General features: G+C 33.4%; 2 protein-coding genes across 2 annotated transcripts; both read right to left on the bottom strand.

Moving 5' to 3' along the window:
- Window positions 1-6782: 6782 nt before the first annotated feature.
- On the bottom strand, window positions 6783-10025 carry LOC145037549 (uncharacterized). Its single transcript, XM_078986234.1, has 6 exons — window positions 9872-10025; window positions 8829-8938; window positions 7990-8631; window positions 7820-7857; window positions 7477-7636; window positions 6783-6991 (listed from the first exon to the last, which is right to left on the bottom strand). Exons 2-6 carry the CDS (start codon window positions 8910-8912, stop codon window positions 6980-6982), a joined length of 936 nt encoding a protein of 311 aa, XP_078842360.1. The 5' UTR covers window positions 8913-8938; window positions 9872-10025; the 3' UTR covers window positions 6783-6979.
- Window positions 10026-19821: 9796 nt separating this feature from the next.
- Window positions 19822-21395, bottom strand: LOC145036211 (uncharacterized). The gene is made up of 3 exons (XM_078984674.1): window positions 21263-21395; window positions 19945-21154; window positions 19822-19846 (listed from the first exon to the last, which is right to left on the bottom strand). Exons 1-3 carry the CDS (start codon window positions 21324-21326, stop codon window positions 19822-19824), a joined length of 1299 nt encoding a protein of 432 aa, XP_078840800.1. The 5' UTR covers window positions 21327-21395.
- Window positions 21396-22440: the final 1045 nt, after the last annotated feature.

Here is a 22440-nt window from a genome sequence, read left to right as displayed (position 1 = left end):
AGTTATAGACTTTGTCCATTTAATCCTCTGTTACTGGATTAGTTTCTTTATCTTATGGAAGAATCTTAATTCTCAAGGATTGTGTTTGACAGCCAAACCTAGTATTTAAGGTCCTAGGTTTTGTATTTTTGTTAACATAATGTTACTCCATATTCATTCAATCTAAATAATGAAATATTTATGACAAATTAAATATCCTCCTATTTTGTTTCCTACAAATCTTCCTACCCAATTAAATAATGAAATGTGTAACATTTAGTACTCATTTAATGATATTTTAATATACTAATATGACACATGTCATCATTTAATTGGGTAGGAAGATTTTTAGAAACAAAAAGTAAGAAGATATTTAATTTCTCAATATTTATGGACCATATACATTCAATCTGAACAATGCAATATTTATTGAACCTTATTTTAACTTGGTATGATCATCTTGCAAGATATTTTAAAAAGTGTTATGTAAGAGGTAAATATATATCCTACAATCCTAATTACCAAAAGTTAAGAATGGATGTTATTGAGTTATTTTGGTTAGTGTTGAGTTATTTTGGTTAGTGTAGATTTGTTGAGTAACTGAGAATAATTAAATCTGAATTTTGTGGGTTGCCTCGGAGATAATATGTAGTTGAGCAAGATTTATTGCAAGAAGTACAACATAGCAAAGCTTTGATACATTAAAGGATATGAAGCTAAAGAAAGTGACTTCATGTGTACTTCTCCCACATTAAGTACAAGTATACTTTCTATATTATATTCTATATAGAGAGAGAGCTTAGGGGCTGTTTGGCAGGATCTGAATTTTTAAGAGGTCTGAATTTCTAAGAGGGTCTGAATCTTTAAGATCTGAATTTTTAACATGCTGTTTGGCTGGAACCTCTGAATTGTTGTGCTGAATTATAATATGACCATTTTACCCTTCAGTGTAATGTTGAATTCAAAGTTTATGTTTATAAAATAACCAAACCAACTTTTTACATAATTATAAAAAAAGTATAAACACAATACAAAATCCAAATTAAATAAAAATCAAATCAAACATAAATATTTGACAAAAATCAAATCAAACAATGCTTTAATATAAAGAGGTGAAAGTATGATGTTATAATAAATAAATCAATAAAAGTACATTGCTAATTCATGTATTTAACCCTTACAAAAACAATCTTACAATAGTTATGAAAACAACTTGAACTTTGTGCTTATATAGATCACATTACATGTATACAACCCTATTCATTCTTTGTGTTCCAAATCAATGATATGTGGTTAGCTACTAGTGATTGTTATGAACCTTTCTTGTCCAACGGTATCACACTGCATAAACATGGAACATTTAACATTAGTCTCATACAAATATAATATTATATATATTTTCAGAAGAGTCATAAAAGAAACATTCAAAATTAGTTTCATCCAAAGTTCCAAATGCTCAAGGTTAAACATCAAAAGGAACGATTTTGACAAAAAAAAAAAAAATCACAGCCTTCATCCACCATCATCTTGACCAAAGTTCATGCATAATTGCTAGATAATGGTACACCATCACTTATGTATCAAACTCCATATGATATGAATAATATCCCTAGCTAAATGCTTGAAAAAATCCTTTAAAGAACAACATACTTTTCAAACTTGATTTTTTAAAGTTCACAGTTCAAATATATAGTTTCATTCACCAAACATATGTATCTTTGTGGTTTATTTCAGATTCACCAAACAATTGGTTGTTTTATCATCTTCTATCTTAAGATTTCAAACAATATTCATATTTTCTTAAACCATGATACTAGTAATTACAGGTTTTTATCAAATTTTATCATCTTCTATCTAGGGCAAAAAAAAAAAAAAAAAAAAAAAAAAAAAAAAAAAAAAAAAAAGAAGAAGAAGAAAACCATATATTTCTAAGAATCGGTTTGTTTGTGTCTTTGTGATAGTCGATTATCAGACTCTTTGTGATAAGTGGATCCAGCCTGCATAGTCAATCAATACAAAAATCATCCCATATCAGTCAATAAGAAACTTGCATAATTAATCAATCTATTGTCGGAAGTTAGAGCTCAGATTAAAATCAAAGGAATTATTCATAAAGGAAGAACGAGAATCGAACCTGCAACTAGAGCTGGAGGCGGAGCTGCTGCAGGAGAAGGTTGCGTCGAGGTGTAGTCAGAGGTTACGTCGAGGTGTAGTCGGAACTGGAGGCGAACTGTCGTTCCAGACACCGGCGGCGGCGGTGTTTCAGGCGTTGTCGTCGGGGAGCAGCTTCGCCGGCGTATCGGGGTGAAGGGAAGAAGAACGCATAGAGGGAGGAGAAGAGGAGGCGTGTTTTGGTGAAGGGTCGATGTCTAGGGCATAATAGGAACGCGTCTCTTTTTTTTAAATTCAGATGTTGTTTAATATCTGAAAAATTAAGAGGTATTTACAAGTTTAAGAGGTGAAAAATAAGGGGAAAACAAACGATCTGAATCTGAATTTTTAAGAGATCGCCTCTTAATTTTTACAATTAAGAGGTAAACAAACAGCCCCTTAGTATACTGAGAGAGCTAAGCGTCATCTTATATATATATATATATATATATATATATATATATATATATATATATATATATATATATATATATATATATATATATATATACATAGAAATCCAACATAATACTTATCATCTTTTTCAACCAATTAAGTTTGTGAGGTATTTTTCCTTCTTATTAGTGATATAGACATAGAAGTGAGCGAGTGTTCGTTTGTAACACCCATAAAATTTTAGCCAAATTAAAACATTTTAATTCATTAAAAAACCATTAAGTTCATACATAATGTTTTCAAAATAGTTTAAACATCAGAGTATCCTCCAGAACCATATCACATAAATCATAAAACATGAGGAGCGGTACGATCACGCCGCCTTGCCACGATCTCCTGAAGTACCTGAAACAATACATTGAACTATAAGCCCGAAAGCTTAGTGAGTTACCCCCAAAATATCAACCACACATCAACATACTCATAACATATCACAAATAGAACAACCATGCACATCGGGTCTACTGTGTGACTGGTCCGCCCGCACCGGGCCTTCAGTCCACCTGGTCCACTCTCCGAGTCTAGCCATGTACATCAAGTCTACAGTATGACTGGTCCGCCCACACCAGGCCTTCAGTCGGCCTGGTCCACTCTCCGAGCCTCGGCACGTCTGGTACGCCCTCTTGGGGCCTTTATCCTATCCGGACCGCTCGTTGGGCCTTCGGAATATCCGGTCTTCCCTGGGTATGTTGGCGTACAGCACAAAGCAGGACCCGCCGCAACCCAACCCCTATCAAACAACTATGTGCACATAAAACAATTAATCACGTAACAAATCCTTAACAAGACAAACAATCTAATAGATCACATAGCATATCAACATCCTAACCAGGATACCAACCTAACCGACCACTAACATAACATCATCTTATATACCAGGATACCGACCTAAACCAGGTCACTAACATCATATTGTCCTAATTACCACGACACCGATCTAAACAGATCAATAAGCACATCAAACAGTACACGTACAGATATCAAATATAACTATTTCACAGATCATCAATCATAGTAATCTCTCATAACCAAAACACCGACCTAACCAGGTCACTAACATACCAATCCTAATGGATCATAAGAGCATGACAACATACTGTCTATCTAGATACCGATCTAACATATCATAACCACATGTAGCATACTGTAACCATGATAACAACTAAAAGGGTCGGCCTTGGTGCCTTAGACCATATTGATATAGTGAGGATAACTCACCTTGCAACTGTCGAACCGAATCACGAGAGCACAATCCTGAAGCACTGCCTCAAACTACAACACCTATATCCATCAATAACCATTGACATAAATATCCAAATTACCATAATACCCCTGAAGGTCAAAGTCAAAGTCCTCAATCAAAGTCAACCTTCCTGGTGGATTCTACTCGTCGAGTCAACCCATCGACTCGTCGAGTTCCTATACTCAGAACCTCCCACAACACGACTCAACTCGCCGAGTCGCCCCAAGACTCGTCGAGTCCAATGATCTCCGAGTCTCATCCTGCTCAACTCACAGAGTCGTCCCTCGACTCACCGATCCAAAGCTTTAACCAAAAGAGGTTAGGGTTCCACGACCAAACTCGTCGAGTCCAAGAACAGACTCGCCGAGTCCAAGGCAATCTTCAACAGACTCGCCGAGTTGTTCTTCCAACTCGTCGAGTCCATGCACATGTTCATACAACTCGTCGAGTACACCCATGTGACTCATCGAGTCTCTCCGGTTCTCAATCTATACATTGGCTTTTCGAGCCATGCAGGGGCTCCAATCCATAGATCCACTCTTCTACAGTCCAACCCTCACATAAAGTGGCAAACTTTACGTGACACCAAGGAGATATAGGCGCACAACACTCTAGGGCTTGGGTTTAAGACAAAGGGGCTTCACCAATAACTCTTAGACAGAAGCTTTATGACATTTTGGACCATCACAAGCCTAGATCTGAAGTAGCAACCTCATATCCAAGCCTCTAACGCGAAATAGTTCTCAATCATACCAAAAATGCCCCCAAATCTCAAATGATAGTAGATCTAGATACAAAAGAGCCCAAGCAACAAAATATTACCTCCAATATATGCTCCAACTGAAGTATAATCCGGATCTCTTCAAGTCTCCTTGATCCAAGCTTCTTGATCTTCAGGATCCCTTCACAAATCACATCAATTTGCTTCCAAGGCTTCTCACAAACGAATTAGGGTTTCTAGATATCAAAGGGGGCTAAGGGGGCTGAGTGGAGGACATTAAGTCCTTTAAATAGGGTGCAAACCCGAAGATTAGGGCTTTTCCTCATCCAGCACCGACTCGTCGAGTCCAGCCGCCAACTCGGCGAGTCAGGCCACTTAATCACATGCCCGACACTCGCTTCGACTCTGCGAGTCAAGAGACCTACTCGCCGAGTCCCTTCCTTTATTTTCATATAGTACCCTTCAACTTCTTGCTTCTGAACTTAGGATGTTACATCGTTGCTAGGTTAGTTTGATTCATATAGGATTAGAGAGAGACATTTCTTGATGTAAAAGCATTTGAAGATTGTTAATAGAAGTGTCTTCTTCTTAGTATTGTTGTGTTGATAAAAAATTTCAATTTTTGTAAGTCTTTCCGAATGTAAATAATTAGTTTTCTTTGTGAGAGCTATTCACAAAGTGTGTTAAATCATAATAAGTTTTTGGTCTTTTCTCTATATTTTGGAAACAGATTATCAACCTAAATTTGTGTGTTATCCATCGATTGGTGTACTATTTAGGGACAAACATGTTACTATTAAGTTTTAAATTGAGAGACATATATGTGCAACACGAACTTCATAAGCTCTAGGCTTACCCAATTAAAATTTTAAATGTGCGCAACCCATAATATAATGAGTGGCAATGGAGAAGATAAAGAAGGCTTAGATAGGAAGATGACAAAGAAGCTCTACAAGGATGTTACACATGAAGCTCTTAGTCAAAGACTTTATTTTACTGTTAGTGCTTTTATTGTAGTTTAGATAATAAATAAGAGTTATAACTGATCTTGAAGGGTGTTGGAATAGTTATTATATTGTTATTTACGAACTTTGAAAATTAGGATAAAAACTTACCACTTACCAAAATTAAAGATGACCAAGCTAATCACGTAATTAAAACATTACTCAACATATAACCCCCCTTAAATGACATGGATTAAGGTTATACATCTCTTGAACGACTTCATCTTCTTCTCCTCAAATATGGGTAATATCCTCGTACAATGTTGTTATGTCCGACTTAGCTACCGAGGGATCCAATTCGTGATAGAGAACAAAACAACAAGTGAGTGTACCTATGTTCACCTCTTCTCCAACAAACACTAAAGTTGAAGGATAACTGTAGGTCGATAGCTACCTAAGGAAACTCCTATCTGATCATCTGTCTCCTACCCCTGAGAGGCATCTACCTCATCCCCATCAATTGCTTGAATTATGTTCAATGCTAGATAAGGTGGTCCTCTTAGATTTTTCAGATTCTTATGTTTGATTCTATGGTTCTTGATTTGGGGGGTCAACAAGAATTTTGATGCGATAATTGAAGTTCAAATTGGCTTATAATTCTGTAATTTTTAGTTTCTTGCTAGTAGTGTTTTAATATCTTCCTGTAACCATAAGTTTTAGAGTAAATTACACCATAAGTTTTAGAGTAAATTACACGAATGGTCCCTATGGTTTAGGGTAATTTGCGCGTTTGGTCCCTAACTTATTTTTCTAACTCAGAAGGTCCTTACTGTCTGTTTTTGTTACGCGTTTGGTCCCCGTCTTACCTAAAAAGACTGTTTTACCCTTGATTTTTTAATTTATTTAACTAAATACACCCCCAAACCCATCCCCTTCACCTTACTTTATCCACCCCACATTTTTCTCTATTTAAATTATAGTATTTTTAGGTAAAATAGGGACAAAACGCGTAATAAAAACGAACAGTAGGGACCAAGCGCGTAACAAAAACAAACACTAAAGACCTTCCGAATTAAAAAAATAAGTTAGGAACTAAGCGCGCAAATTACCCCTAACCATAGAGACCATTCGTGTAATTTACTCTAAGTTTTATGATGTATTTATTGTTTATCCTAATTAGGATAATTTATATCCCACTAAAAACATTTAAAGGAATTTGAAGACATAAAATCTATATTTGCGTCCAAATTGCGTTACATGTAAAAAAAAAAAAAAAAAAAAAAAAAAAAAAAAAAACCAAATGTTAATATCATCGTGTTTATGTTTATAATTGTTATAATCGTCCGCCTAGCAACCAAGCATAAATTTTGAAAAAAAGTACAAATGCTACATCAAACCAAACCTCCAACAAATTTATATAAATTTTCATTATTTGTGTGTAAGGGTAAATGTGTAAATCAGAAAACTTGAGCACCTTCAAATCAATCATGTAACAGCCTGCACAAACAAATTTCAAGATTTCACATCATTAGTCATGATCTGTTTTTACTTACTAGAGAAAGTCAAAGAAATAAGATGCACTGACATATCACATAACATGACAACCTTGTATTGACTCATGTCAATATGACAAAAATTGCAATAATGCCCTTCTAATCCTCATTCTTGAAAATAATCCAAAAAACTTGTCTAGTCCCCAGTAAGATATTTTTAAAAGGAAACTAGATTTCACGATTGAAAATTAGCGTAAAGACTTTATTTAATGATGGAAGCAAATGACCATTTTATCCTTTGAAACATTTTTAAACCATCAAAAAGATGAATCATTTCAACATAACATCAAACACCAAACGACCTAAATCGTATGCTTCATGGGAACTCCTTTTAAGGTAGAAATTGTAAATTAGTACATTCTAAATTCAACAAATAAAAATAAAAATAATATTTTATAATGAACTTGTAAGGAGAAAAAAATTAAAAACCTTGGAATGAAGACGAAATGATCGCCTTATCACAAGTCCACCACTTTGAAGAATCTCCCCACCAAATAATTTTGTGCTTCTTAAAATTCTTTCATGAGATTGACCATGAATTTGACCACTTTTGTGATAAACTTTCTTTCTTTTAGACACATTTTCCTCTCTGTAACAAATTCATTAAAACAACACAATTACTAAATTGATGTTTGATACTTTTGGCTCAATGCAGAAAGAACGACTTATACAGAAACACAAGGAAATAAAGCTTTCCACTTTAAGTCGTGTAACAAATTTACGAATTTGCCCTCGTTAACTTAATGGGAAACAAAAAGAAGATTATTTATACCCTAAAACTTCAATTCCTTGTGTAGAATTGATCCTTTCCTGCAAAAGTAAGAGTGATAATGTTATACCCTTTGTCAAATAATACAAATTCCCAAGGGTTTAAAATATAAATTATAATTTCTTGCATTTAACTCAAAATTCCTATAAGAAGCTTTACAAGAGTCAACATACCTCATTTTCCAAATATATATTTCCCCTTCTAGAACATGACGGATCTTTCTCAGAAGAAAATGTCACATTTTCCAAATATTCTGAGCTTTGGTCAAACTTTGACCAATGATGTTTTGAAGGAAGAGATTTTCCAATTTCATTACTCATGGATTTAATTGAAAACTTATTTTGGGGATAAGAGTTGAAGCTAGCATCTGAAAGGGTATTTTTGTCCGTTGAACTACTTTTGCCTCCTAAACATTCAACCTCCTGCCTAAAGCTTTCAAATTTGGGCTTTAAATGATTTTGGCATACACAAACTGTTTTTTCCATACTTCTTAACCAATCAGATCTCTTTAAATTCAAATCAACAATAAGCTGAATCCCATCTTTTGCCCCTATATGATATTTAAAAGATGGAACTACTGTAGAAGATTTCATGGAGGCAGTATCTGTTAAAAATACACCATTTTTTTCATTAATCTTGATATCAGAAATGGGAGTGTTTCCATCTAGGATTGTTTTTGAAGAAGATTTCATTGTATATTTGGAAGTGTTCTTGTGAGATTTGAATATAGCTTGTGAGCATGATGATAATTTGTTCTTCATTTGTAAACGAGTTGACTTTCTGTTTGATGTTTCAAGAATCTCAACACCTGGACTCTGCATTAACAATTTTTCATGAATTTTATTCGATTGTGAAAAATGAGCATAGCTAATGAATTTTGTTAATGTGTATGAAAGCCTTCGTTTTTTCTGTATTAAGTCAAAAGGAATACTCAAATATAGATTATAGCTTACCTGATTAAGTCATGTTTCTATTAAGATTTTGAAAATGAGAAAAATGAAAGAGAAAATACCTCAAAATAACATTCTTTTTCCTTATGGCATTCTTGTTCATGGCTATCAGTTAGATAATGCACTCTTTTGTGATCCTTGTCCATAAGTTGGCTGATTTTGTAGTAGATACCTGAACCAATGTTAATTATTTACCAATTTGATAAGAAAGCAGAACATATTCAAATTTGAAATACCTGAAAAAAAAAAAAACTAAAATTCAAGCAAAACTCAAAGCAAACAGAAAAGTCCTGACTCTTGATAAATCTACAAAATGCCCCACTCAAGCTTTTAAGAATTCACAAATGCTGAGAGTAATTACTTTGTCATTTTCTTGTATGAATGTTTAAGGTATAGAAATTCTAGTTCAGCTATTGGAAAGACCTTGGGGGGATATCCATCATATAAGTTACTTCTTCATTTATGATCTTCAATAAAAGACATTTCTAGTGAATGAAGGAAAGAGTGGATTAGTAATAAACCAAAATGTAACCTTAAAGACACATATTATATCTCAATCAATGATTAGCCACTAGTTTCCCCGTTGATCAGTACTCAAAAAGGAAATGAAATCATATAAAAATGGAATTCTACATCAAATTATGACTGTTATAGCATCGAATATGGAAATAGTCGCATAGTGTTCATTTAATCCGTAGGAAGAAGTCCAAAAAGATATCTCTATACAACTATAGGGTTACTTAGAGCGTCATCACCAAAATTGCAAAGATCGAGGATATGTAAGTAGTAGGTGAGGACATAGCCTAACTATTCACGAAAATGAACTATACAAGAACTTCATAGTTCATGTTCATGTTCAACTCCCGTTTTAACAAATAGAGCGACTCCATGTGAATCAAAATCTGTCCCAAAATGGATCTGGCCAACAAATATCAACCCACATTCGAAAATGTTAAAATCTAAGATACCCACAAAGCGTTTTGGCATTCAATCTAAGATAGCATGAATGTAAGTTAGTCAAACATCAGAGTTTATAAGTAGCTTCAGTAAGCTCCAATTCGTGGAAACTGGATGCGAGTATGTAATGAAGGTCAGTGAGTCGTACCGAAAATGAAGATGTTGGCGTTGACAAGTCAACGAGAAGATACGCCGGAGAAAGAGGGAGGAGGATTGCCGTGAAACAGAACAGCCTCGCTTCTCTTCAAACGGCTCAAGGGTCCATTGAAGCCTTTCTACGGAGAAGAGGCAAAAGTTTTTTATTCGATTTCAAATCGCCAAACGCTACCCAATTTAATTTATACTAAATTTCATTTGAGCCCTTAAACTTTTGGGTTTTTACATAGGAGTGATTACATGATTGATTCTTTCCCATCAATTCAAATATATGATAGAATCATATGCAAATATCACATGATGTGTATATTTTTTTTATCAATCGTCTTTTAAAACTTTTATATAATGTTGAATTGAAACATTAACTTCTACCAAGGAATAATGATATATGTTGCAATAATGCCTAGGATTAAAATTAAATGCAAAAAATGATTAAACATTAAAATGACTAAATTGGGTGTAGGGATGAGTTAGGTTTCGGACCATGACCGAATGGAAGGGTACCAAAAACATTGAGTTGCATTTCTAGGACCGAATAACAAACCAAAATATAAGGTACAACCAAGACTGAATATGATCAAATGGTGAGAGTACACATTTTAAATTCAAATATATACCTAAAATGTTAATCGTAAACAAAACCATTCATAACAATAAAAACAACTAGTAAACAAAAACTATTAGTTAATAATAAAAACCAAGATTCTAAAAAGCTCGTTATGGCTCCACCATGGCGCGCCATAACTTCAAGGCTTGTATGTGCCGCCAAGCTTTACCAAAACGCCGCCTTGACTTATATATATGTATAAAAATAAATAATAGTTGAAAATACATATAAAAATATGAATTATATACAAAATTGTCACCTTAAGTCACGCCTTAGAAACGACGTGGCTCGGAAAATCTTGAGGCTTTACATTGTCGCCAAGTAACGCCTTACGTTATTTAGAACCTTGATAAAAACCATAAAAGAAATTTTGATCTTAGTGGTATCAAGGTGTTTGAAAATATGTGCTTTTTTATGTGTTATATTCAAATAAATAAATAAATAAACAATAAAAATCATTTCGTAAACAACAAAAAAACCATCCATAAACAATAAAAACCAAGTATCCAAACATATAAACTCTAATCATTCATAGCCAATTTTTATTTTCCTTTTCAATTTCGGTATTGTCTTTTCAATCTTTACAAAATAAAACAATTAAAGAAACAAAGTTAATATCAAGTTTATAATTTGTTACAAATAAAACAAGAAGATTAAAGTTATTAACTAAATTTTCTTTAAAATATCATCAATGTCGTCTGTAATCAGCTTCCTTAATCTTTTTTTACCCAATATTGGGTGCAAATTATAGACTCACTATTGATGTTGAAAAGTTTGTTAGTACACAATCTTCCGCATTTAATGAAGGCTCAGATACCATAATCGAAATTTATATTGCCAAAATATCTAACAATAAAACGTTATAAAAAATATAACTTGAAGATTAAATAAAAAAACTCGAAAAATGCATAAATTAATAAAAGTTACATATGGTCATCCGAAACAGTTAAGAACCACAAAACATTTTGTTTCCACCACTTGAAATGTCAAAGACGGTAGTATAAGCAAGTTTTGGCTTCATTTTAGTATCTTTTTAACTCGGTTTCCATTATAATTGAGTTGTTCTCAAATGAATTATATACAAATTCACATCTTATTTTGTTTAAAGTCGATATCGGTAATTTTGTATGTTATTTGTTTTAATTGATTAATAACTTTCCAAATTAATGAAATTTAACATATAATACTATAGGTAATGAAGAATACATGTTCATAAGATAATAACCTACGTTCCTTTACTTTCAACGATCTTTCCATTCCGAAAGTAAGTCCATATGTGTTTCTAAGAAACACTTTATATGTAAGAATGCTGTAATAAAAGAAAATAAAAAGCATCCTTTTCATTTTTTATGCTTTCTAGATTATAGTAGTCAAGTTTTTATATTTGTTATCCTTTTCTTTTTTCCTTTTTTAATTTTTTTTGGTATGAGTATGCAAAGATGTTTATGCATCCAAATATTATGGCTGCTTGTGATTATATTTTTATATAGGATGAAGATCTTGGTGTCGAACATTTTAACGGGGACAAGTATATTTATCTATACATTTATTTTCAGGTGTGGCTCATAAATCATTTATTATAGCAGTAACTTTCTGTATATATGTATATAATGTTGAAGGTATATGGACATGACCGACCTTAGAGGCAGGACAAGTTGGGCGACTGCTCCAGCCCTCTCGAAATCTCAGGCTATATATATATATATATATATATATATATATATATATATATATATATATATATATATATATATATATATATATATATATATATATATATATATATATATATATATATATAGGGGATAAGGAATATACATTACAGCCTCACCTAAGCTTAGGTACTAAACCTCTAAAATATGTCTTTTTAACATGCTAAATATGTCCGGTTTGGTTTCATTTGGTAAAGCTTGAGGCTCGGAACAGCTTGAGGCTTTACATTGTCGCCAAATAACGTCTTACGTTATTTAGAACCTTGATAAAAACCACAAAAGAAATTTTGATCTTAGTGGTATCAAGGTGTTTGAAAATATGTGCTTTTTTATGTGTTATATTCAAATAAATAAATAAATAAATAAATAAACAATAAAAATCATTTCGTAAACAACAAAAAAAACCATCCATAAACAATAAAAACCAAGTATCCAAACATATAAACTCTAATCATTCATAGCCAATTTTTATTTTCCTTTTCAATTTCGGTATTGTCTTTTCAATCTTTACAAAATAAAACAATTAAAGAAACAAAGTTAATATCAAGTTTATAATTTGTTACAAATAAAACAAGAAGATTAAAGTTATTAACTAAATTTTCTTTAAAATATCATCAATGTCGTCTGTAATCAGCTTCCTTAACCTTTTTTACCCAATATTGGGTGCAAATTATAGACTCACTATTGATGTTGAAAAGTTTGTTAGTACACAATCTTCCGCATTTAATGAAGGCTCAGATACCATAATCGAAATTTATATTGCCAAAATATCTAACAATAAAACGTTATAAAAAATATAACTTGAAGATTAAATAAAAAAAACTCGAAAAATGCATAAATTAATAAAAGTTACATATGGTCATCCGAGACAGTTAAGAACCACAAAACATTTTGTTTCCACCACTTGAAATGTCAAAGACGGTAGTATAAGCAAGTTTTGGCTTCATTTTAGTATCTTTTTAACTCGGTTTCCATTACAATTGAGTTGTTCTCAAATGAATTATATACAAATTCACATCTTATTTTGTTTAAAGTCGATATCGGTAATTTTGTATGTTATTTGTTTTAATTGATTAATAACTTTCCAAATTAATGAAATTTAACATATAATACTATAGGTAATGAAGAATACATGTTCATAAGATAATAACCTACGTTTCTTTACTTTCAACGATCTTTCCATTCCGAAAGTAAGTCCATATGTGTTTCTAAGAAACACTTTATATGTAAAAATGTTGTAATAAAAGAAAATAAAAAGCATCCTTTTCATTTTTTATGCTTTCTAGATTATAGTAGTCAAGTTTTTATATTTGTTATCCTTTTCTTTTTTCCTTTTTTAATTTTTTTTGGTATGAGTATGCAAAGATGTTTATGCATCCAAATATTATGGCTGCTTGTGATTATATTTTTATATGGGATGAAGATCTTGGTGTCGAACATTTTAACGGGGACAAGTATATTTATCTATACATTTATTTTCAGGTGTGGCTCATAAATCATTTATTATAGCAGTAACTTTCTATATATATGTATATAATGTTGAAGGTATATGGACATGACCGACCTTAGAGGCAGGACAAGTTGGGCGACTGCTCCAGCCCTCTCGAAATCTCAGGCTCCTACATTTTACGATTAATATATATATATATATATATATATATATATATATATATATATATATATATATATATATATATAGGGGATAAGGAATATACATTACAGCCCCACCTAAGCTTAGGTACTAAACCTCTAAAATATGTCGTTTTAACATGCTAAATATGTCTGGTTTGGTTTCATTTGGTAAATATATCATCTTCCATAACATTTCTTTATTTCATTATTGTTTTACCAACTTTGTTTTCTTTCCTCAACTATCATTTATTACTTCACCCAAGTGAACATTACTAAATCCTAAACCCTAAATTTAAACCCTAAACCCTAAATCTAAACCCTAAACCCTAAACCTTCAACCCTAAACCCTAATCCTAAACCCTAAACCCTAAACCCTAAATCTAAACCCTAAACCCTTAACCTTAACCCTAAACCCTATTGTGTAGATCTTGAATTTACATCTTGAAGTATTAATCGTGAATCCATTAACTGTAATCTTTATATAGTAAAACAATGTATTTTCAAGAGGTTTAGTACCTAAGCTTAGGTGAGGCTATAATGTATATTCCCTTTTCCCATATATATATATATATATATATATATATATATATATATATATATATATATATATATATATATATATATACTATCTTATAAAACAAATCTTACTATTTGTAAAAATAATTTGAATATAATAATATTATTTTTTTAAGACGTCCAAACGATTAAGCTAACAGTACAAACAACCATTAATAAAATAATATTAAATTTTAATATTTATTTTGGCGTTTTATATTTCTCAACAGAATCCTCAATTTAAGGGTCGTTCAAAATTTAAAACATTTTCATCCTAATACGCTTTAACAAATATCCTTTAAATATTGTAGCTGTAGCTGATTCAAATATCCCTCCCATAGCAGATGCGTCTTTGTTCCCTCCGTCTTATAAACCATGCTATAAATCCCACTGCCATGAAGTATTTCCCTTATAAACCCTAATCGATTTTCTCCCTCTCTTAGATGAAGACAATGAGTTTTCTTTTCTTTTTTTTTCTAGAAAAAAAAAGTTTGATTTTCTTTCGTTTTAATGATTTTGATTTGGTGTTTCGTTGTGTTGCAGGTGAGATGGATGACAGGCGGGTTGAAGAAGGATAGTTTCTTCTAAAAAAATCCTGATTTTCTTTCTTACCCTTCCTCTTTCGATATTGCTTCTTAAATAGAGGCCCACACAAATGTTAGTAAGATCTCTTTTTGTTTTCTATTTGAGCACTAAAATGTTTATATTTTAGGATGATTTTGTTTGTTTTCTGTTAATGCTTTAGAGGCTCACATGTTGTGAATCACATATCCCATGACTCTGTTTTACTCTACCGATTGCAAGTATTCAAGAAGTGGTCGATTCGACGATATGATGAAGAAGATAAAGAATCGGATATGTATGGGGCTTCTTAACTCAGTCCTTTTATCTATTGCTTGCTCTGATAAAAACCTAGGTAATTTTTATTTCACTCTCCTTATCTCTTTCTCTTATGATTCCTCTCTTCTTCTTACCGAGAGAAATGCACGGTATACGTTTTTCTTAGTTTGAAAAGAAGCCTAATAATAACTCTGAACGACGCAAGAACATTTGTTTGTTCAAGAAATTTCTTGGATTTATCGACATCGGGTTCTAGATTTGGTCCATCTTAATTTCTTGATTTTTTATTTCTTTTCGATCTGACCCCTCTTTTTATATTTGACGTCTTAATGCTTCCCTCTTCTAATTTCTTGATTTCTTGGACTTTGGTGTTTTTTTGTAAGTTATTGTCGGAGATTCTCTATGTTGAAGGATAAAGTAATTGTAAGAAGTTATTTTTGATTTTGGCTTAGAAGAGAACGATAAGGAAAGAGCTTCAAAAGGTTCAAAGTTAAAACATATTTGTGTAAGCTTTACTGTCATTCAATTTTGACTTTTTGAATCAAGCCCAAAAGGAGTAGCATTGGGTTTGTTCACCGATTTTTCAGGATCTTATATTTCCTCGGTTTTTTTCTATTTAGTTTTTGATTTTTAAATGTTTGTTTTAAAGGACAGTGATGGTGGTGGAGAATGAGACTTATGTTGAAGAATGGAGAAGTTTGGTTTATTTCTCTTTTCAGTTTTACTTTTCTTCTAAAAATAATGGTTTGTATTCTTTCTTATTTCGATAAATGAGTTTCAATGGACATCAGTTTTTGTCATTAGGCAGGATCTAATAGCTAATAACAAAAAAAATATCGGAACAATTAATATTTGAGAAACTAATATTCGAAGCAAGAAGTTTTGAATGGATATTAAACGATAGTTTCAAGAGTTCTCCGATTTTGCTAATGGTAATCAACAGAATGCTTACTTATTGTTCTTCCTTATGAGCTTGTAGACTTGTTTGGAAGCCAATTCCAAGAAGTTGAAGCAGATATACAAGTTGCCATCATTTCTAGGAAGGCATCTAAAGAAGTTGTTTCTCAAATTCCTACTTCTGCCGATAAGGATGAGGAGAAGACAAAGTCAAATGTCGAAATTACCCATGTTAATGAGGAGACTAATCCAACTTCACCATCGTATCCAAATACCTCTATTTCAAGTATTATCTACTATATAAGCATTGTGAGTTCAAACATGAAACTAATTTTCAAGCTCATTAATCTGGTGGGCTATATTTCTTTCCATGGGCACAATTTGGCAAGTTGGCATGTACAAAATGTATTTTTTGACCAACAAATGTTGGGTAAGTTTTTTTTTCCTATTTTAAACAATAGGTTATTACTATATTTTTTGAATCAAGGTTTTATCATGATGTTTTATACGGTAAAGACTACAAAACGAAATTTCACCACAACGATTGCTTAAACAGAAGACAAAATTGCAAAAATGGTCCCTGTGGTTTGCATTTTTTCAGGAAAAAAGTCCAAACCACGAGTTTTTTGGTTTTGTGGTCCTTTTGGACTGGTTTGTTTGTGAGAATGGTCCCTATACTTAACACCCGTTAAAAAAAAATCCGTTAACCCCCTCATGTGCCTTGCACGTGAGGGTATTTCTGTCCTTTTACTTATAGGGACCATTTTTGCATATGGAAAAATAAAACATCCTTTATATATCGTTTTCTTTTCCCAGCTTCTTCCCCAACAAATCTTCTTCCCCAACGTTCTTAAGTGTTCTTCCCCAACGACTATTATCTTCCATTTCTCCTTTCCTGACTTGCAATCGAACAATGGTGGTTTGTTTTTGTGGAAAGCTTGCTTTGGTGAAAACGTCTTGGACACCACTGAATCCCGGCAGGAGGTTTTATGCTTGCCCTACTAAGGATTCTGTTTGTGGGTTTATCGGGTGGGTTGACCCACCTATTTGTGCTAGGAGTAAAACCATCATACCTGGTCTTCTAAGAAACATAAATACATTGGAGGAAAGATGTAATGGGCTGGTAAGAAGTATCAACATGTTACAGGAACAGTGCAATGGACTTTTGAGCAGGAACAACATGTTGGAGGCAAGGTGTGATGCATTGAAGGATGAAGGTTTCAAGCTGAAGATGTATTTATGTGCAAGTTGGTTTATGTTTGTGATTGTTATCTTTAGTACTTGGTCTATGTAAGGGATAGGGTTAGGCAAATGTGGGGATTTTTGTTGATCAAGTGATGCAGGGTAAAAATGGTATAATTTTGTTGTAATTTGACTTCATCATGTTTGTAATGAATTCCAAAATGTGTATCAGTTGTGTTCAAAATGTGTATCAGTTGTCAGATATAAGCACATAAATAGAACCAAAATGTAACAAAAGTACATTACCAAAATACATGTCATAAATTTACCAAAATGAACATTCCATTAACCACATGAGTGGAACCAAAAACCATTACCAAGTTAAGCATACAAGTGTCTGTGCACCATACATAACCACATCATCAAACCATAACTAAAGTTTTCAAAAACAAACAGTTTTTAACAACAAGAAACTAAATAGTCATTGCACCACAACAAATAACCACAATCACTTCTTAGATTGATTCCCTCCTTGCCCTTTACAGGTCCTAGAGTTGTGTCCTTTATTCTTGCATTTGCTACAAGTAACACTAACATGTTTCCTTGATAGCTTCTGCACTCCATCATTTCTTAGCCCTTGGGAATTTTCTCCTTGCATCTCATTGACTCCATCACCTTCACTTGCCTTCTGCCTTTTGCTTAACCTTTCACCCTCACTTTGTCTTCTTTTTTTCTTAGGCCTTCCCACCTGAGTGTGATGTGGAGGAGGGATTAGCTTTGTTGGACAATTACTTTTAGGCCACATGGGTCTCCCTTTAATTGGTTCCACCTTAAATGAATAAGCTTTTTGCCATGTCTCTAGCCAATACACCTTGTGTACCCACTTGTAAATGTCAAGCTTAGCCTCAGGGTCTTTGCTCATTTCATTCAGAGTTGCAATTGCATGCCTGCAAGGTATTCCCATTAATTCCCACTTTCTGCAAGTACAGGTTTGGTTCCTAACATCCACCACATGTTGATCTTGCAATGCTGCAGTGACTTGATACTTGTTTGCCCCATTCCACCTAGCAATATATTGTGAAGCACCTTTTTTCCTTGCATCTAGGATGTCTGTTGTTGTAGGTGTTAGTGGACCTTTAGCCTTCTTCATTGCCTTCATGACATTGCATATCCTCTTCATTAGATACTCCCTAATGAACTCTAAACATGAAATTACAGGTTTGTCCCTGCCTTTCTCTATCTTCCCATTAAACACTTCACACATGTTTGAAATCAACACATCAGAAATAGCTCTTCCTGCACATTACAATAACATACAATTAATGCTGATAAATAACTGAAACACATAATCTTTACCATATGCAAACATATACAATTACCTGAGAAATGACTCCTTGCCCAATGTACAGGAGGAATTTGCTTCAACCATTGACATTCCTCCTTATCATACTCACTAAACTCTTTCATCAAATGTTCAAACTCAGGAATGGTGGTTGCTGATGCACACCTCCATAAATGGTCCCTGTACTCAGTTTGCCCCCACTTCTTTCTCATATTGTCATGAATATGTCTAATACAATACCTATGCTCAGCATTGGGAAACAATTGATCAACTGCAATTTGTAATCCCTACATGACTCAACATATAATAATTAGAATTAATTTCTTGGTAAAAAAACACAATCTAAATGATCAATTGATGAGTTTTAATTTACCTTTTGCCTGTCACTTATGAAAGTATAGTTTGAGTTGCTCCCAAGCTCCAAGTCATCCCCAAGGTTTTCTAAAAACCACTTCCAGCTAGCTGTGTTTTCAGACTCAACAATTGCATAGGCTAAGGGATAAATTCCATTGTTGGAATCTAGACCAACTGTTGTAAGAACCTGACCAGGGAATGGGCCTTTCATGAAGGCACCATCCAAACCTACTAAGTCTCTAAGACATGCTTTGAAACCTTTTTTCAGTGGACCCAAGCATACATAAATCCTTCTAAATTGCCTTGTTGGGGATGCAGGGTTGCCATTAGGACACACATCTATTTTGACTGTTGTGTCTGGGTTTGTAGCTTGAAGTTCAAGAGCATAGTCCCTCAACAACTCAAACTGTTTTGTGTAGTCCCCAGTTACATGCTTTCTTGCCATATATTTTGCCCTAAACACCTTATCCATTGAAATACCCACCTGGTAGGTCTTTTGAAAGTGATCTTGTATGGCTCTCAAAGGAATCTTCGGATCTGCCTCAACTTGATCTATGATTTTCTTGCAGATTAAAGAAGCAGTACAAGCTCTGAGTTTTCTTGTTTGTAAGCATGTATGAGTTTGGTTTAAGGTCCTTATAAACCAATCAGATTCGGGGTTTGACCTAGATGCATGTATATACCAACCACATGTTTCTTTTTGTGTCTTTACTTCTTTGCCCTTGCTTTTTGAAGTGGTAGGTTTAGTCCCCACTTGACCTTTATTGATGACAGGTACAACTCCTCTGCACTGTGCCCTAAGCCTTTGACTGTCATTTTTTTTAAAGAATAGATTCCTTCTTGTTTCTAGTGCGTGCACATCAATTAACTCCTTTAATTCTTTTTTACTTTTAAACTTTTGCCCCACTGAGAATGACTGTATATGTACTGACCCAAGGTTGCACCTTTTTTCTTTTCCCAAATTTCTTATGAGAGCTCTTCTTTCTCTGTCTTGGTCTGATCCTTCATCCAATGATTCGAACTCCTCATTGTTGATCACTTCCATATCTTCAGGTTCATGACCATCATTAATACATGCTCCTTCAACATCACTTTCAACATTTAGAAAGAAGTCTGCCATGTCCACATCAACATCTTCTATATTGTTCTCCTCATCCATTATGTCATCCACTTTATCTTCATTTTCTGATTGTTTCCCATCATGATCATCACCTTCATCCTTTTCATACTCTTCATCACTCTCTTCAGATTCAACATCCCCTTCATACTCTTCAACATACTCATCACTTCCATTTAAATTTTGCATAAGGTTGTCAAAAAGTTCATTATATTGTTCATCATCATTAATGGGTGGGGTGTTGTAGCATCCATCAATATGGTCATTATCATGAACCCCAATCATCTCATCCCCTACATTAGCAATATTTGAAGTAAATGGATTGTAGCATCCTTCAACAACAGTTGCAGCCTCATGAACCTCCTTAACACCCTCATTAGTGTTTTCCTTCTCTTTTAAATCATCAATATCCTCTAAATTAAGCCTCTTGCTACAAGAACCTTCCTCTCTTTTTGAATTCCCAACTCTACCCCTTCTATACTCTGGAGAGAATGCATCAGTTTTACTCCCAAAAAGAATCAAAGACATGTACTCACCAATTGGTTCATCATTGACATGGTTCATATTTCTCAATGGAGATTCTACATGAACTTCAGCCTCATATTTAGCCCCTTGATCATCATTTTCTGGTAATTCCTCAATGACAACTTTACCCTTTGCATTTGGAGACATGAAGTATGTGAGTAGATTTGTCTTCCCATGTTCTGTGTACACTTCAATCAACTTGTTATTTTGAATAAATTTAGAAAGATTGATAACATCCTGATCATTCCCTAAAGCTCTAAGACCAAATTGAAAGTCACCATTGGGTATCCTGAAATGGTAGTATATCACTGGGGATTCAACACTCAATTCAATCATCCGTGGGTCTGGGTAACCTAGGTCAAGCATTATGGCATCAAGTTCATGTACAGAAAACTCATCTATGTCCACATAATCAACATAACGCACTTCACCTCCAGTATACTTTATGTCAGGTAACTTAGTAAACTTCCCACCATGATGAAGCTTAATACTAAACCATGTGGGTGCACCCGCTACAAGTCAAAATTGTACATGATAACAAAGTCAAAATTTGGCGGATTTTAGTATAAATCAAGGGTAAAATGAAAAATAGGAATGTTTAAGAAAACAGAGCAACTTACCATATAAGGATGATACGTCGACAACTTCATTTTTTGGTCTGATCTGCCACATTACGTACACCATTTCGACTTTAAAGTATGACCTTGTCTCCTTTTGCTTCGATTAGGTTCTTTCGATAACGACTTTTTTTTTGCAGGTTTAATGGAGCAGAAGGAAGAAGGAGGGAGGTGGGGAGTTGACGGGTGTTTGGGATTGTAAATGAGGGATAAAAGGTAGAAGGAAGTGTTGACACTGTAAGTAAAAAGACAAAAATACCCTCACGTGCAAGGCACATGAGGGGGTTAACGGATTTTTTTTAACGGGTGTTAAGTATAGGGACCATTCTCACAAACAAACCAGTCCAAAAGGACCACAAAACCAAAAAACTCGTGGTTTGGACTTTTTTCCTGAAAAAATGCAAACCACAGGGACCATTTTTGCAATTTTGTCTAAACAGAATCATCAAAAAACTGTCCAGAAAACTTATCCTAAATTTTACTTTTTATTGGCAGTTTTTGTGATAAAACATGCAACAAACTCTATTTTTTGTTTATTATTGCATATTACTTTAAAAGAGGGTCGCAATTTTAAAGTATAATGTCCAATATCTTCTTAATTCATCTCTTCATTATTTTTTTTTTATAGTTTTAATTTCTTCTTTTTCATCATGTGTTTGCTTATTCACTTGAGTCACTGAAATGAGGTGGATGGCTGTCTATTTAAATATGAAGACATCTTTTAAATTTTTAGTCCCTAGAAAATGGGATTTCACGTTTTTTTGTTTGTTCAGCTTTGTGGTTTTCCATGTTTTTTTTTCACAAGGGCATAATAGGGAAAGACATTTTACTGACAATAATAAGAAAGGTCAAGCCTTTTCTTCTCATCCTTTGAAATAAGTATTACTACCAATGTTCATTGTGTTCCATGAAAAATGTCCCAATATCGAGCATCTACATGAAACTTGGACCCCCAGTTAGCTATTGGTAAAAAAAAAAGTTATTACCAAGAGATCTGTAACTGTGGTTGAAACAAATGTTGATCATGTTGCCACGAAACCTGTTGAGAAACAAGTAATAGCTACACACTTCCTTTTTATGTATGTCTTATAGCATAATACTTTCATTTTTCCCATTTACAACATTGTATTTTCAATGTTAATTTCCTAATAATGCAATGTACATTAATAAGTCAATGGTTT

This window comes from Lactuca saligna, chromosome 3, assembly GCF_052625555.1.
Source record: "Lactuca saligna cultivar CGN05327 chromosome 3, ASM5262555v1, whole genome shotgun sequence".
Classification (NCBI taxonomy): Eukaryota; Viridiplantae; Streptophyta; class Magnoliopsida; order Asterales; family Asteraceae; genus Lactuca; species Lactuca saligna.
The sequence above is the reverse complement of the archived record's forward strand: the minus strand, read 5'-3'. Positions and strand labels throughout refer to the sequence as shown.

What these genes read in the sequence shown, in the direction of transcription:
- LOC145036211 (XM_078984674.1), bottom strand. Translation starts at nt 21,326, where the DNA reads ATGGTGTACGTAATGTGGCAGATCAGACCAAAAAATGAAGTTGTCGAC. An exon ending in CGACGTATCATCCTTATATG is followed by an intron (nt 21,155 to 21,262) that starts GTAAGTTGCTCT and finishes TTTGACTTGTAG; the next exon opens with CGGGTGCACCCACATGGTTT. An exon ending in AATTTGGGAAAAGAAAAAAG is followed by an intron (nt 19,847 to 19,944) that starts GTGCAACCTTGG and finishes TGCACGCACTAG; the next exon opens with AAACAAGAAGGAATCTATTC.
- LOC145037549 (XM_078986234.1), bottom strand. Translation starts at nt 8,912, where the DNA reads ATGGACAAGGATCACAAAAGAGTGCATTATCTAACTGATAGCCATGAA. An exon ending in AAAAAGAATGTTATTTTGAG is followed by an intron (nt 8,632 to 8,828) that starts GTATTTTCTCTT and finishes TTGTTAATGCAG; the next exon opens with AGTCCAGGTGTTGAGATTCT. An exon ending in ATATATATTTGGAAAATGAG is followed by an intron (nt 7,858 to 7,989) that starts GTATGTTGACTC and finishes TTACTTTTGCAG; the next exon opens with GAAAGGATCAATTCTACACA.